We start from the raw sequence: 15,005 nt of genomic DNA, 5'->3' as shown, positions 1-15,005 counted from the left end.
TGAAGCAACTCGATTTCAGCCCCCAACGCAGGCCAATTGTTTCTTGTACAAAATTTTAAAAATGCTAATTAAATGTTAGCATTTGGTGTTTCTGTTGATTTCTGTTAAATCAATCAAATCGATGCTGAAGTAAATACCGCAGTGATGATATTATGTATGTTCAGTTCAAAGAATTAAAATTCAAAAACCAAATAAATAAATTAAATAAAATAAACAAGCAAAACAGACCTTGTTGGTTGTTATGAATTTATTCATCATCATCATTATCATGAATGCATAGTCGTAGTTTTCAATGTACAGCTTTTAACCGCTTTGTGTTACTTTTGGCACGCAACATCTAATCAACTCAAACGGCTGAAAAAAAAAAAAGATGGCCGATGGATGAGCTGGAATCTGGGATGGCATCCAGCGTGGCGGACGGGGGCCCGCTTCAAGTTCAGTTCCGATATTCCGAGGCCTAATTAAAGGTGGACTCCGTTAAATCTTCCAGCCGCGTTCAAAAGCAGAGCGCCGGATCAAAAGCCGGTAGGTAATTGGCACCGACGCTAATGCGGACCGCTTTTCACGGTTTCTTTCACGAATGTGTCCACGAGGCTTCCTGGATCTGCGCCCGAAACACCGGCGTTCACAGACGGGGGGCTGTTAATCCTGAAAATGATGGATCGTCTGCTTCTGTCCTCGCAGGGAAGACAAAATCACAACCCAGGAAAAAAACTCAGCTGTGGTGGAATGTGTGTGTGCCACTTCAAATTTTAGCTCTGGAAACATTTTGGGTCTTTTTTTTTTTTTTTAACATCAAAATCAAATTATTTTTCCATAATTTTGAAAGCTGTACATTTGTATTTGTCGTATTTTCTGTTCATCTACGTTTCCGTTCGGTTTCTCCTTCGCCATGCCGTGCGTTCCGACATGTTTTCACGCCGGGGGCCTGGATCGGAACACCTACACGCGTGCAGCCATCCGTGTCTCTGCAGCTGCCGGGATCCCTCAGGTCGTTGTCAGAATGCCGGTCGGTATGAGTGGAGATTTTTGTTTTTATTTTTCGGGAACAAAAGTGAGGGCTATAATTGGATCTTCATCACAAAGTGGGCCACAGAGGTGAGGTTTCTAGTGGCAGGAGTTGATGTGATTTCCTCCACAAAGTAATGAATCAGCAGTCGTGAGGAACGTCAAACGGAGCGCCGTTAAAACCTTTCAGTTTTTCGCCGAGAGAGGAAGAACCGAATGTATCGTGAAAGGCGGGACTAACGGCTCACCTGTCTGAAGCTAAATTTATGTTCTGACATAAAGGAAACTTCCAAAGATTTAAACGCGGTTGGAGATGGAAGCTTCTCCAACCGTTAACCTGAATTATAAGTTTATCTATCTATCTATCTATCCACTAATCTAACTACTTTTTCGCTTTAAATGTTTGTTTTCACTGAACTTCAAACTTCTATATTAGGCAGACAACTAAAAATCCTTCAACAATACACACACACACACACACACACCCGCATTGGTTTTCTGTCTGCCTTCTGGATGCTGTGCTATGTTTTTTTAGCTGTTGCATTAATCATATTGATCCAGTATTTTTGTTTTTTTTTGGAAAGATTGATTTCTTCTCCTTCTCCGAAAAAACGAATGTTTGTGTGAACCTCATTAAGAACCGTTCTGTGTGTCTGATTACCGACCAATCAGAAGCAAAGCTGTTCAGAACCTGCTCATTAATCACTCGTCAGGTTCTGCAGAAACCACATGATTGATTCTCAGGAGTTGTAGAACGTTGATGAACTTTCTTTCAACATCACACAGCTGAAAAAAGTGCTCGCAGTTACGTTTAGTGCTTTAGATTTGTTCACGCTTTTAAGACGTAAAAAAGTTCCTGCAGGATCTTTTGAGAAGGTGAAACCTTCAGATGTTTTACGGATCTCGCGTCGTCCTGCATCCGTCTTCGTTACCTCGAGCCGAGCGTGGGCGATTAGAGGTGATTAAAAACGCGTCGTTATCGTTTCATAACCCGTTAATGTAGCTTTCATCGCCACGTTTCCTAGAATATGAGAACATCTCAGCGAATATTAAACATAAAACCCATCAACCAAAACAAAAAAATAAAGTGTAGCACATGTCAGAGTTTAGAAAAGCAGCGATATCCCAGAGTGCATTGCAGTCTCTGAGGGATTTTTCCCTTTTAGTTGCCGAAAAATACCAAAAAAAAAACTTAAACATGAATGTTCTATCTTGTTATTTGTGCAAACAAGCTTTAAGTACCCCTCTGCCACCAGTACGGACCACGCTCCTGCGAGTCCGCACTCAGGGCTTAAACGTCTCATACCGTGTTGAGTTTGGATCCCGCTGACCCGGCGCTGCACGTCACGCTGGTTACCATTGACGACGACCCCTCCCCTTCCAGCGCCTCCGGTCCGATCAGGCCCTGCCGGCGCAGGTTGAGGATGGAGTCGGCGATGATGCGGGCCGTTTTCTTCTGGTACCCGCCGGACGTCACCATGAGTATCGGGACGCCGCGTCGCCTGGCAGCCCTGAACACAATCTCATCTCTTTTTACAATCCCCTGGCAGAGAAAGACGAAAGCAAAGCCGGCCTGTCAGTCTACCCACCGCCGCCGCCGCCGATAGCGTTAGCAATTCCTCTGAATTTGTCAGGCTGCCGGCTGACAAATATATCTACATTCCTCTCCGTCCCCTGAGAAACGAGAAGAGGCTGGAAGCAGCGCGTCTCAACGACTTCACAGAGGAACGCAAAGTCTCTGAAGGCGACAAATATGGGAGAAATAAAGAACGCACACGTCCTTGTTTGTGTCAGGATTGAGAGTGGAAACAAATAGCAGCTAGAATCTCATCCGTCCTGCAGCCACGACTGATTTCAAACTGATTTTTATGTTACGAATCAAAAGTTTCTTCATTCATTTCACAACTTTTACGAAAGTAAATCCAGAATTAGCCGTGCTACAACGCGCTAAATCAAATTTATTGTCCCTTCATTAAATTTAAAAAAAAAAAATTCCCGAGATCAAGAAAGTGCAAAAAAAAAGTACAACTCAGTTCAACGCTCCATAAAATTGGCAGAAAGCTGATCAATAATCGGTTTTTTTTGGTTTTTTTGCAGCACCTGTGGCGATATGGAGAGTCCTCCCAGGGGGTCCCCGTCCAGGATGTCCGTCCCGGCGTTGTAGACGATGACGTCGGGTCGGACCTCGTTCAGCGCTCCTTCAGAGTGGACCTCCACCTTCTGAAGGTACTCGGAGTCTTCGGTGCCCCAATCCAGCTCCACCTTCCTCTTTATGGCTCCTGGAAGCGTAGAGGTACCGTTACAGGTGGACCCGACGAGACGTTCAGACCACCGTTGACCCAAAAGAACCAAAAACCGTCTCCAGTCCCTCAGAACCATCGAGATCAGACTCAGAAGGGTCGGGAGGCTGTTTTCTGGAGCCATGAAACCAAAATGGAATATTCCAGAAATGCAAGAACCTGGAGTCTGGATCATGTCAGCAGATAAAGAGTCTCTACAGAGAACTGGAGGCGCTGGTTGTTAAGGGTCGGGTTCTTAGAGACTGCAGTTGTTTTATATTTGGGGTAAAAACTTTATTTAAACTGACAAACAGTAGATTTTACTACGATTGTGGTTGAATAACAACCAGCCAATGTGAAACAGAAGCAGCAACGCTGAAACATCTTTGATGTAAGAAAAAAAAAAAAAAAAAAGAGGAAACATTCATTCAAAAATCCATCTCCGACGACTGAATTCTTGAATGAAATGTTCATTTTCCAATAAGGAAAGCGAACAATAAAAGGCTTCATTAAGAGACTTTTATGTTCTAAATTCAAACAGAATAAAGCCGCAGCGGCAGGAAAGACCCGGCGTCAGAAATACGGTTCTTTTCCGTTTTTTCTTAAGTCGGTTCCTGCAGGTTTTCAAGACTTTAAAAGAAAAAAAAAAAAATTGTCGGAGACGCTTCTTAAATTCTCCAGGAAGTAAAATGTGTCTTGGAGGAAAAATACGAAGCATAACGGGTGTGTTATCTTAAACAAGCCAGAACGTACATTTATTTGACGTCCTCCGGGGGAGAGCGGGTGATAAAACGTCTTTAATTCAATTAACTGCAGAGAATAAAGATGAACGGGGAGAATTCTACAGGCAGAGGCCGTCGCGGCGAAACCGGGGTTAAATCTTGACACGCGGACGCCGTCAGATTACAGCGTTGGTGGGTGATGGATTTCCTGCTGGGCGCTAATGGGGCGGGCGGGAACACAGCATAATTAAAGAAGCATTGAGCGACGTTCCGGGGGGTGGGGGGTCAGAATCTGGAACCTCCGGAGCTGAAGCGGCGGATCGACTCACTTTTGGCGTGTCCGTCCCCGGGGTAGATGTGACGGTTGTACATGTCCAGGATGAAGACGCGCTCGTCACCCAGGAAGTCACGCTCGTGTCCGTTTCCCTACGACAAACCAGAGTCACTTCAAAAACTTTAAAAAAAACAAATGATTCACGAGCAAAATGGGGGCCAAATGTGGCCCTCCATATCATAAAAGGTCAGCGTGTCTAAAAATAAAGGGTCAAAAGTGTGCTTTGACCAAAATCCACATTTCCCACAATGCAGTTAATTCAGCCCATTTTAACTTTGACAAAAACGTTGTGAACAAAGTTAACGTCCCAACTTGTGTCTGATGTTATTTTTCTTTATTCATTGATAGTTTGATCCTTGATTGATGGAGTTCCGTGGGTTTAATAACCTAACAAATCAAAATGATTTATGTTTTAACAGAGAAATAAACATATTTAGGAGCAGTTACATTTATTTTACATTATATTGAGTTACATTTAGTTACATTTATTAGTTACATCTGGCCCTTTAAGGACAGCCGTTATGCTTATGTTTGACACCCCTGCTTTACAGCAAATAAATGTGAACCCTCACAAGCCAAAGCATTAATCTTATCCCCTCCCACACATTCTGTACAATAAGAGATTGCCGCTCCGGCGCCATTAGTTAGTGTCAGCCGAGAGCGTCCGCCGCCGTCTTCAAACGGGCCTTTTCTCCGCGCGGATCCCCCCTCACATCCGTGGTGGATATTAAACCATCGATCAGGATTTAACTAAACACAAACCGGAGGTCAAGAAGGAGAATTTCTTTCTTCAAGGAAAGAACGTTTGAAGCAAATTTGGCAAGAAGTGAACATTTATGATCGCTGCTCCTCATTGGTCAAGTCTGGAATGATGTAACGACGTAACGACAAAGAGACAGGTTGACTTTAAAAAGCTTTTTTCCTCGTACAATGGTACCTCTACCTACGAAATGTTCTACTTACGAAACGTCTCAACAGGAAAATATTACCTCTAGTTACGAAAGAAATTTTGACTTACGAAAGGTAAAAATACAGTATGGGCTGATACTCGCAGCTCCCACAGGTTCCTGAACGCAACATTCTCATAGCTGCTCTGCCATTGGCTATTACCTAGCATCCTGGCATCCCATTGGCTAAGAGGGTTAGCCAATGGGATGAACAAAAGAGGGCAAAAAACAATGAGGACAGCAGTTAAAAGGTAAATGACCATCATTAATATTCTTTACTCTATTCTTTGTTTTTTACGTTATGCACAACTCTCATTTATTGTGTAATAATCTAATCATAACATGTATTTGTTACTTGTTTTGATGCATTTTTATGCTTTAGAAAACATTTATGTCTGAATTTTTGTGGGCTTGGAACGGATTAGGGCATTTGCATTGAAAATGCGTCTCTACTTACGAAATTTTCTAAGTAGAGTAGTACCTCTACTTAATTTTGTAAGTACAGGTACCACTGTATTTGTGTCGGTGAATCCCAACGATCCTCGTTTTCCCGCTCTGGTATCTCGGCAAAAAAAAAAGAAAAACGAGGCGTGGCAGAATGCGAGATGATGCCGGTCCGGCGGCGCACAAAGCAATTCTGACACCTGGAATGAGTTTGCCTGGCGGAGCAGCTCGACTGATCAGCACATTTTTCAAGTGTCGACGTTGCACAATGTCTGCGATGCTAAATGAAAGGCTACGATACATCCGGAGAACACGCCGCCGCCGTCGCCAAGGGCGACTCGACTTTTGAGGCCAACATTACCTCACACCGATTCTTTATTTTTTAAAAATTTCTTAATGTCGTTCTACTCTTTTTTTCTGCGCCGGAGAGAAACCACATAAAAGTTTTTTATTCCGACTGAGGACGGAGAACATTACGCTCTCTGTCAACGCGCTGGAATCTTTCTTTGATCTCCATCAAAACGACTCCTTGATTTCATTCGATTCGTTTCTTTTCATTTCCGTTTCTACTCGGCTTCCTCAGCCGGATTAGTCGGAGGAGAGATCTTCCAAAAAGATCGTTTATTTATTTCAAGATTCCCCTTTTAATTCGTCTCATTCAGATTAAACAAATATTTACGAGGCCGTGACGCGAGGACGCACACTCCGTGTGAATATTTCACACGTGATGAACGCGTCGGTCTCCTAAAACGCTCCTCTGGGCGCCGTCACACCGATCGGAGGCCTCGCCTTCGCAGCGGGGGCTCCTGTTTACAGACCCCACATTAAACCCTTCACTGCTGTCGGTGAGTAAACAGCACAGCTGTTTAGGCCCATAATCCTAATTTATGCCAGGAAGGAGAGCGGCGAACGCCACGTTTACCGGGTGGTAATTAGGATTTTACTGCATGTGCACGATATTTCTATCTGCCTAATTACCTGCTGAGAGGGGCACTATCTCCACGCCGCTCTGTTGTTCTTTATGAATTATCGACTCACAGTTTGTATTGATGCAACGCCGGCGTCGAAGGACGAGGGCTCATCGTTACCAATCAGCCGCTGCACAAAGGAATAACGGCGGGTCACATGACCACGGACCTCCAGACGGCGTCGGAAGCAACAAAGGTTTAAAATTTACAAAATAAAATGAGGCGATGAGTTATTCTCTACGTGATTGGATCCTATGATGATGATGATGATGATGATGGAGCACGCATGACTTCTGTCCGGCTGAAGGTCATTGTGACGTCATGATTTTTAATTTTAATTCTGATGGAATCACATAATCTCAAAGATTTTTCTTCACCGAGTGTCTCACTATTTTGCAAAGGTTTTTAATCGATTCTAGAACTTCTCATTTTTCCTCAAAAAATAATAAAAAAATATCAAAGTTTGTTTTGTAAAATAAACCCAATTTTTTAAATTTTTCATTAAATTTTCATTAAATTTAAATTAAAATTTTAATTTAAATGCTTTAAAATTCTTACATATAAATTCTTGCCCTCCTTGGTTTCTTTTGCTCATTTAAATCTTTTTTGAAAATTTTTTATATTCTAATAAATCCTCAATCGAATCGACTCCTGCAGCTCCCTTACGGTTCTGTTTTCACATCCGTAAAACAATTCCGTGTTAACAAGCCCCCGAACAAACATCTGACATTTCAGCTCCGCACCCGGAGATCATTCTCACGATGGCGGCGATGCTGTTGGATGTGTCTCCCCACTAGGAAATGACAGTAAGGGCCAATTTGTCCGGCGGGGGGCCTCATTGATTAGCGCGGTGGTGAAAGGGAAGCCTCCTCAGCGGCGAAAACCCATCGACGCGCTAACAGCTCACCTGATGAGCATCCAGGTCGATGATGGTCGCCCTGGAGACGCCTTCCACCCTCTCGAACAGGAACTGAGGAAAGGAAACAGGATCCGGCGATGCGTTCACAGCCGCCTCGGTTAACCGGTACTCTCCTCCGGACCTTTTTCGGTCGAAGTCTTACCTTGATGGCCAGCGTGATATCGGCGTACGCACAAAAGCCCCCTCCCCTGTCGCTGGAGCAGTGGTGGAAGCCCCCGCCTGTGGGGGGGACCAGGAAGTCAGACGAGCTGAGCGGGTCACTGTGCATCTGAGGATGTCTATTATCGTCAACGCTCATAACTGCCCGTTTGAAAGGGGCTGTTATTGAGTTTATGGCGGCTTATGAAAATTGCTGCTGCCCCCCCCCCAGCGGGAACACAATGGGGGTATTTGACACCTAAAGTGGAGCGTTCAATTGCTCCTAGAACATCTAAAGAGCTGCAAATGCTGGAGGGAGACGGAACCGATTCATTCAGGTAAAGACTTACAACCCCCCCCACCTACCCCACCCTCAACCCCCCAGGTCTGTGCTCATGTTCGTTAAACTACAGCAGAATATTAATAAAGGCTATCGAGGCGACATTTACTGCTTTGCTTCTAAAATCAGTCGGTTTATAAAGTTTCTGCGTCGTCGTCGTGTTGAGACGCACGAAAACACGTCTGTCAGGAAACCTTTAAGTCTTCATTAAAACCACCCAATGGAGTAATGCCCCTACTGCCCCTCCCATCAGGAATCTCCCACTCAAACCCGCTGATGGTCGCCGCGGTGTTTTTCGCTATCGGCGTGTTTTCTTTCATCTGACGATGATGAAACTGAAGATGACGAGTTTGAAGGAGGAGGACGACGTGACCGCCTGACGGAAATCATGATTGGAAGCAGGCGTGGCGTTTTAACAACATAAAGAGCAGTCGTTGGGTTGCTTGGTTACTGTCGATAAATCCAATCGGATCAACCCCCCCCACCCCCCACAGGAAACGGATTAGTAGAGAATTATAAAGTAATAACGTGGAGGATTTCCGATACGTCACCGTCGTCGTTCGACATCAGAAACATCACAAAAGGTGTGAAATTAATTTTCCAATTCCGATCAGCAGAAGATCCGCCAGAGACGAGGGGTGGGGGGTGGGGGTGGAGGTGGGGGTGGGGGGTTAGGGTTCGTTCTTCAACCGTCGAGAAAACTGTCCAAACTGTCCAACTCGCGTCAACCTGAGAACAGAATGAAGACTGACGGCTGGAGTTTCAGGCGCGACTCATTAGTCCGGAAAAACCGGCGCTCCTTCGCTGTCAATTACGGGATGAAATGAGTGACTGGTGAACGTAGAGGAGCGGCGAGGGCCGACGGGACGGGGGCCGGTGTTCTCTCCCTCCAAATTGTGTTTTCGGACACTTTATTTTGTAATTTGGTCACATGATCCAGCCTGTGGTGGACAACGTCACGGAAACACACGTGGATTGGAAATGAATGAATCCATCACTGGCTGTAAATTGATCGATCAGTTCTTGAGACTTACCTACATTGATGGCCCATCCTCGGTCAACGGCCAGTTTTCCTGCCTGGAGACAAAACGACAGAAAAATGTACAAATAAATAAAATAAAGCCATCAAAATGTTTCATCCCAAACACTTCTGGGACGTCTGCCCACAGGAAACTAACTACCTGCGAATTCCAACCAATAGCAAACACCGCCCGAGTTCCAGGAAGTAAAATTTTTAAAAAAGTTGCTCCGTCCGCAAATACGACCTTTTATTATTATTATTATTAAAAAATTTTTTAAAAAAGTTTTAAAACTTTGATAACTGGTTCATGATCGAATGAAAAATTAAAATTAGTCAAATCTGAATTAAACACTGTTGTCGCTCCCATCTATCCCGTGACCTTTGACCTCTGAACCCCATCATATGGTCTGTTGAGAACACAGAGCGTTGTAAAATCAGATGGTTACAGGTATTGGAATAACATCTAGTGGTATCCCATTATATCTGGAGGTTGTCATGGAAACCAGATAGTGTTATTCTTCCTACAGTCCTCAAATGAAGAGACAGATTCATGACATTTAAACCAGAAAAAAATTATTTTCCCCTGAACACGGAACCTTTACATATTAATGTGCTGCTGAATCTGAACTCCACCTGTTGGAGGACCTTGTGCGTGTCTTCCTGGGGGAGTCGTGTTCCCGCCCTGCAACGCGCCAAATTTATCCCCCTAATAGTGTATTTCTGATGAGAAGCGACGCCGGCAGTGTTTGTCTCGCATGTCGATCGTCCAAATCCCGACGTGCATGGCCACGCATGTAGAAGGGCTGATTTAACACGGGCCGCTCCGCTGAGTCGTCCTCTTAAGGAGCCGCTGAGGGCTGATTCAGTACACTTCACACACACACACACACACACACGCTCTAAGGTAATGGAGTTACAAAAACCTTCAAAACACAAGTTTGTCACCTGTCCTAGAACCGATGTGATGACACAACACCGCGTGCTGGAATCCAACACGACAGCAGCAACAGATTTTTACTCCAGCCCCTTGATATGCGTCTGCACAACCATCACACCCAGAATGCATCTGTTGGCGTGAAACAAGGTGCGATGTGATTGTTCCTGATCAGCATCTGTGTTCACGTTCACATTCAAAGTCACTTAAAAGCCCTGAGATCAGGTGGAATGATAGTCAATCTGTCCGTTTTACAGCCATCGTTTCTGAGCCGGTCTCAAAAGAACTGGTCAACTTAACTGGTTTAAGCACCCACTAAAATTAAAGACTACAATTTTCTCCTTGACACAGCTTTGCCTTAGAAGTCACCCCCCTCCCCCCAAACCTTCCATCGCAGGCGGTTAAACCGACCTCCTCCTCAAGGCCGACTTCTATCAACAAGGACAAAACGTTAAGCTGAGGATGAAAATAAAAGGTTTTTATTCCCACCAACTGGAAACTATTTGTAATAAACATCAAACGTAACCTTGATTTTAATGTGTCTTTACCAATCACAAAGATAGAGGGCGCTGTAAGGAGGTGCTGCCTTGATTTGGGTCCATTAAAGGATGAAATCAGGTAAATCAGGTAATAATTCTGCTTCTATGTAAGTTAATCTCATCCACTTTAATACTCAAATATTTAAGTATTAAATATTAATTCATTATAGTTTTATAGTATTACCATTTTTATGTTTTTTTAAAAATATATTTAGTAGCTCATTGCACATACCTGTTTATATCGTACATTTCTGTTTATTGTGTATTTTACTGCTTTATGTGCTTTAAATTTCCCCTTGGGGACAAATAAAGTTTTTTGAATTGAATTGAAGAACACCTTTAAACATACACATTCCTACCATTATTGTTCCTCCGGTCTGCGTCCTCAAAGGCCTCAACACCTTCCGCTGCACCAGGAAATTGGGTAGAAATATCAGAGGTGGGATTTCTGTGATTGATGCCACAACCATGGACCACTAGAGAGAGAGAAATAACAGGTAAAAAAAAGTGCATTATGTTTCAGTGTGTTCTTATTTGGACGTAAAGGTGTGGAAACGCTGACTAAAGGAAGATGTAATGACGCTGCCGTTGGGCGTGAGCTCGAGCTGCAGCTCTGGAATGAAAACTTGACAGCGCAGAATAATGGGAATTCAAAGCACACGGCTGTCGGACGTCACCGGAGCCTCCGAAAATGCAGCTCCGTTTGCGGCAGACGAGAAGAAACGAACGCAGCAGCTCCGAACGCCAGACAACTGCTGCTGTCAGCTTTATTTCTCCGGCAGCCGACGTTTATTTAGGAGAGATTTACAATCGCATTTCAATATTTCCGTATTATTATGTTCACAAACAACTGACACACAGCCGGCAAATCCCTCTTCAGACGGGGGAAAAAAACAACAACAATCTGATGGATTTAGATGTAAAAAAAAAAAAAACTTTCATGGATTCAAATCAGAAACGCAAGATAATCACAAATGAGGACTAATTCCTCTACGGAATAATCGACTGTTTGCTTTGCAAAAACAAGAGGGGGAAATGACGGATGGACATTTAGCAGATAAAACACGCAATTAGGTTTAAATCGCCTTCATTAACATGATCACTGAGCCTGATTTTAATAAGAACCCATTAAAAAAAAACCCCTGACGTATCCCCTCAGCGCTTCAGTGCCACCGAATGACGAACGTTATAAAAATGTCGAGGAAAACGCAGTCAGAGATCGTCACCTTTAACCTGCTGAGGTAACGTTTGGTGTGAACCACCAGCAGATCCTCTTCCGTCGCCTCTCGGGCTTCCACGATGTTCCCATCGGCGACAAACTTCTCCTCTGAGACAAAGAGATATGACGCGATTAGAGTCATTGAGGGTCAAAACCGCTGAAAATACGACATTTATAACTTGGACTGCGTGAGAAAAACCTTCTGGTTTTGGTATTGGAACAGCGATCGTGATAACTGAATTATTTATAGTCATCCATTGATACTGTAGTGAGTTATTTTTAATATTATCCATTCTGCTGCAGGATTCTTTTACTTCTTCTGGACAACTGGAACACAGTAACTCATTAAAATCTATTCCACAACAAATTCCTTTGTACGATTTCCCAAAAATACAGGTCGATTAAATCTGCAATATCATCCACTTTTTTTTTTTAAATTATTTTTTGATCCAATTCTTGCAAGGGTTCCGTTCCCCCCCCCCCCCCCGTCAGCAGGGGCTTACTTCTTTATTTGCACTATTTAACTTCTGAAAGTTTTGTCAATTCATTAAGCTGCGTGCAGCACTTTCTACCGCCGAGAAGATCCACGGTGCAATTTCACAACACGGCTCGTGTGAAGTCGCGCTAGTTAGCCAGAGAGTGTGTTTTTTTTCTTTCGGCCTCGTCTGCGGTACCTGCACAGAATCCCAGGGGGAGATTTTCTCTAATTATCTGCACGCCGTTGCTCTGCCTTCGCCTTCTCCACTTACTACATCTCACCTCTCCACTTTCTCTTCTTTGTTCCCCACCTCCCTCTCCTTCCTTTGAACCGCTCGGAGCTAAGTAGAGCTGCCCTCCTCCCCCTTACCTCTCAGGAAGTGGATGACTTTCCCCCACTTCCCCGCATCAAACGGATGCAGCTTCTCCAGGCCCATGAAGGTGATGTTGTAATCCTGGTGGTACACGATGGGCAAACATGTCGGAGGGATGCTGGTGTACAATTCAGTCTGGTGAGTGCTGAGAAAAAGAAAAAAGAAAAATGTTCAATACACCAGCGCTGCCTTACATTTCCATGAAGTGATTTCCCCGGTGGGTTAATAAGCGCTGTTGGGACTGTCATGTTTGTGCCGCTCACCTTTTTTTCCCTTCATTATCTTCTTTGTGAGACATGTTTTTCAGGCATTTCTTCTTTCATCTGAAGAGAAGTGCGGAGATCAGCCACTGCGCAGCGAAAAAAAGACAGCTGTAAATATTTACTCAGATCACAAATCATTAGTGACGTGAATGACGTCATGAATGACTGAAAACAGGGTGTAGCCCTGTTTCCAAATGGGATGTATCCAACCCTTCGGAGGGGGTTTTGGCTGTGCAGTATTCACTTTCACAGAGGTTGGGTAGTTAGGTAGGTAGTTGGGTCAGCTGGTGATAACAATTTTTGGGTCATGGTTTCCTATCATGACATCAGCATATTGGCATTCATTGTCTATAACCTGCTGGGCCATTGATACAGGTGTGGCACAAAGTTTGAAATTTTATTCATTAATTTTTTATTGTAGTCAACTGTAATGATCCCTGTAGGGATATTATTATTATTATTATTATTATTATTATTATTATTATTATTATTATTTATTATTATTATTTATTCATCCATTCACATGGATTTTTGTTGTCTTTGGGTCTCTTTTTGTATACCTTATGAGCATGGGAGATACCGGAAGTCAGACGCATCTCCCAGCATGGGAGATACCGGAAGTCAGACGCATCTCCAAGCATGGGAGATACCGGAAGTTAGTTAGCTACTACTTTATTCTTTTCTGTTAAGGTGTTTCCAGCAGCATTTCCCTTGGATTAAACACACAAAACACGAGTTATTACGTCATTTAAAAAAATAATAATTTAAAAAACAATTGCCCTTGAACATGTGAGTGCATGAATGACCTTATTTATGTTGGCAAATGTGATAGAATCCAGAATGAAAAACTTCCGAGCTGGTGTTGACATTTTCTAGCGCATGCGCAGTGGCGTCGCTTTATTTCCATAGACGCAACAAAACACGGAAGTGTGTGTTTAGCGGAGCCGAAACGAGTGTGTGTCGGCTTGAAACGTTTGAGCGCAGCTCGCGTTCGCATCAAACACGCAAACGACCGCATTCCCGATGATTTACGGGAAAAAAAAATCCCGGGAATGTTGAGTCGGATACAAAAACAGCTGATTTGACTCACCTGCTAACGTACGTGGGAAATAACGCTGGTTTTGCGAACAGCTAGTGCGAATAAAGTCCCCGGATGTCGTCAGCGCTCGTCCTCACAGGCGACGGTCACGTGACTCTCTGTTAGCTCGCGAAACCGAAGGAAAACTGTTCTGTTTTCTGTTTTCTGTGCTAGCATCCATTCCGTTCCGTTCTCCGCAGCTACGTAGAGTACGTACCCCTACGTGGATTTGCGTAAGCTTACGTAGAATACGTGCTCCCTACCCCTCTTATTTACGCACGTGAACAATTGTATGACATTTCCATATGAAATGTGGTGAATTAGACGTAAAAAGTAAGAAATTACTAATAATAATCTAGTAAAGGAAGTAATTTCCGTGTTGGAGCCAAACTAACATTTTACTCTTGAGTATATTTTCATACTTTCAGGTGAGTATTGTTATTATTTATTATTTAAGAGTTCTAAACATGTTTATAACACAGTTTATAATTTAATTATGGCTAAATGTATTTATTTAATTATTCGAACAGCAGAAACAGCTTCAGCGGTTTTAGTCTTGGTTTACTGGAAAATAACGTAATGAACCAAAGCATTTCACTGTAAACAAGTTTAATTACTTTCTTTAAATTGGTTGTAAACATTGCAAAGTACATAAATGCTGAACAACAATCAACGGCAAAGCAAAGTTAAATAACCAACAGTAGCTTATTTAAGAACAAATGCAGTTTTGTTTTTTTTTAAAAAAGGACTAAATTAGTTGGAGGAACCCATGCAAAGATAATGGCAGGAGTTTAAGATTAGAATATAAAGACAACTAAATATTTTATAAATCTGTCCTGATATGTGATATTTTCAGAAAAATGAAAAAAAAAAAATCTTCAAAATTAATGTTTTGAATTCATACACTTATGCAAATTACAGTTTTCTCGCTAAGCTACAAACACATAATCACAAATGTTGCATTATTCGATTATAGAACTGTTACCTTCTAGCATGTTCCT

General features: G+C 43.1%; 1 protein-coding gene across 2 annotated transcripts; it reads right to left on the bottom strand.

Annotated features, from left to right (window-relative positions):
- Positions 1-235: 235 nt before the first annotated feature.
- Positions 236-14,227, bottom strand: hdac11 (histone deacetylase 11). Of its 2 annotated transcripts, none has more exons than XM_068315414.1 (11): positions 14,017-14,227; positions 12,927-13,012; positions 12,660-12,808; positions 11,820-11,920; positions 10,953-11,069; positions 9,134-9,176; positions 7,764-7,840; positions 7,610-7,672; positions 4,339-4,435; positions 3,109-3,287; positions 236-2,551 (listed from the first exon to the last, which is right to left on the bottom strand). In XM_068315414.1, the coding sequence occupies exons 2-11, from the start codon at positions 12,959-12,961 to the stop codon at positions 2,309-2,311; spliced, it is 1,104 nt and encodes a 367-aa protein (XP_068171515.1). In that variant the 5' UTR covers positions 12,962-13,012; positions 14,017-14,227; the 3' UTR covers positions 236-2,308. The 2 variants fall into 2 exon arrangements, with proteins under 2 accessions (XP_068171515.1, XP_068171514.1); XM_068315413.1 differs by having other exon boundaries at positions 12,927-12,986.
- Positions 14,228-15,005: the final 778 nt, after the last annotated feature.

Source organism: Antennarius striatus, chromosome 5 (assembly GCF_040054535.1).
Source record: "Antennarius striatus isolate MH-2024 chromosome 5, ASM4005453v1, whole genome shotgun sequence".
In the NCBI taxonomy this organism is placed as follows: Eukaryota; Metazoa; Chordata; class Actinopteri; order Lophiiformes; family Antennariidae; genus Antennarius; species Antennarius striatus.
The sequence above is the reverse complement of the archived record's forward strand: the minus strand, read 5'-3'. Positions and strand labels throughout refer to the sequence as shown.

What these genes read in the sequence shown, in the direction of transcription:
- hdac11 (XM_068315414.1), bottom strand. Translation starts at nt 12,961, where the DNA reads ATGTCTCACAAAGAAGATAATGAAGGGAAAAAAAG. An exon ending in GATAATGAAGGGAAAAAAAG is followed by an intron (nt 12,809 to 12,926) that starts GTGAGCGGCACA and finishes TCTTTTTCTCAG; the next exon opens with CACTCACCAGACTGAATTGT. An exon ending in AGACCGGAGGAACAATAATG is followed by an intron (nt 9,177 to 10,952) that starts GTAGGAATGTGT and finishes TTTTGTCTCCAG; the next exon opens with GCAGGAAAACTGGCCGTTGA.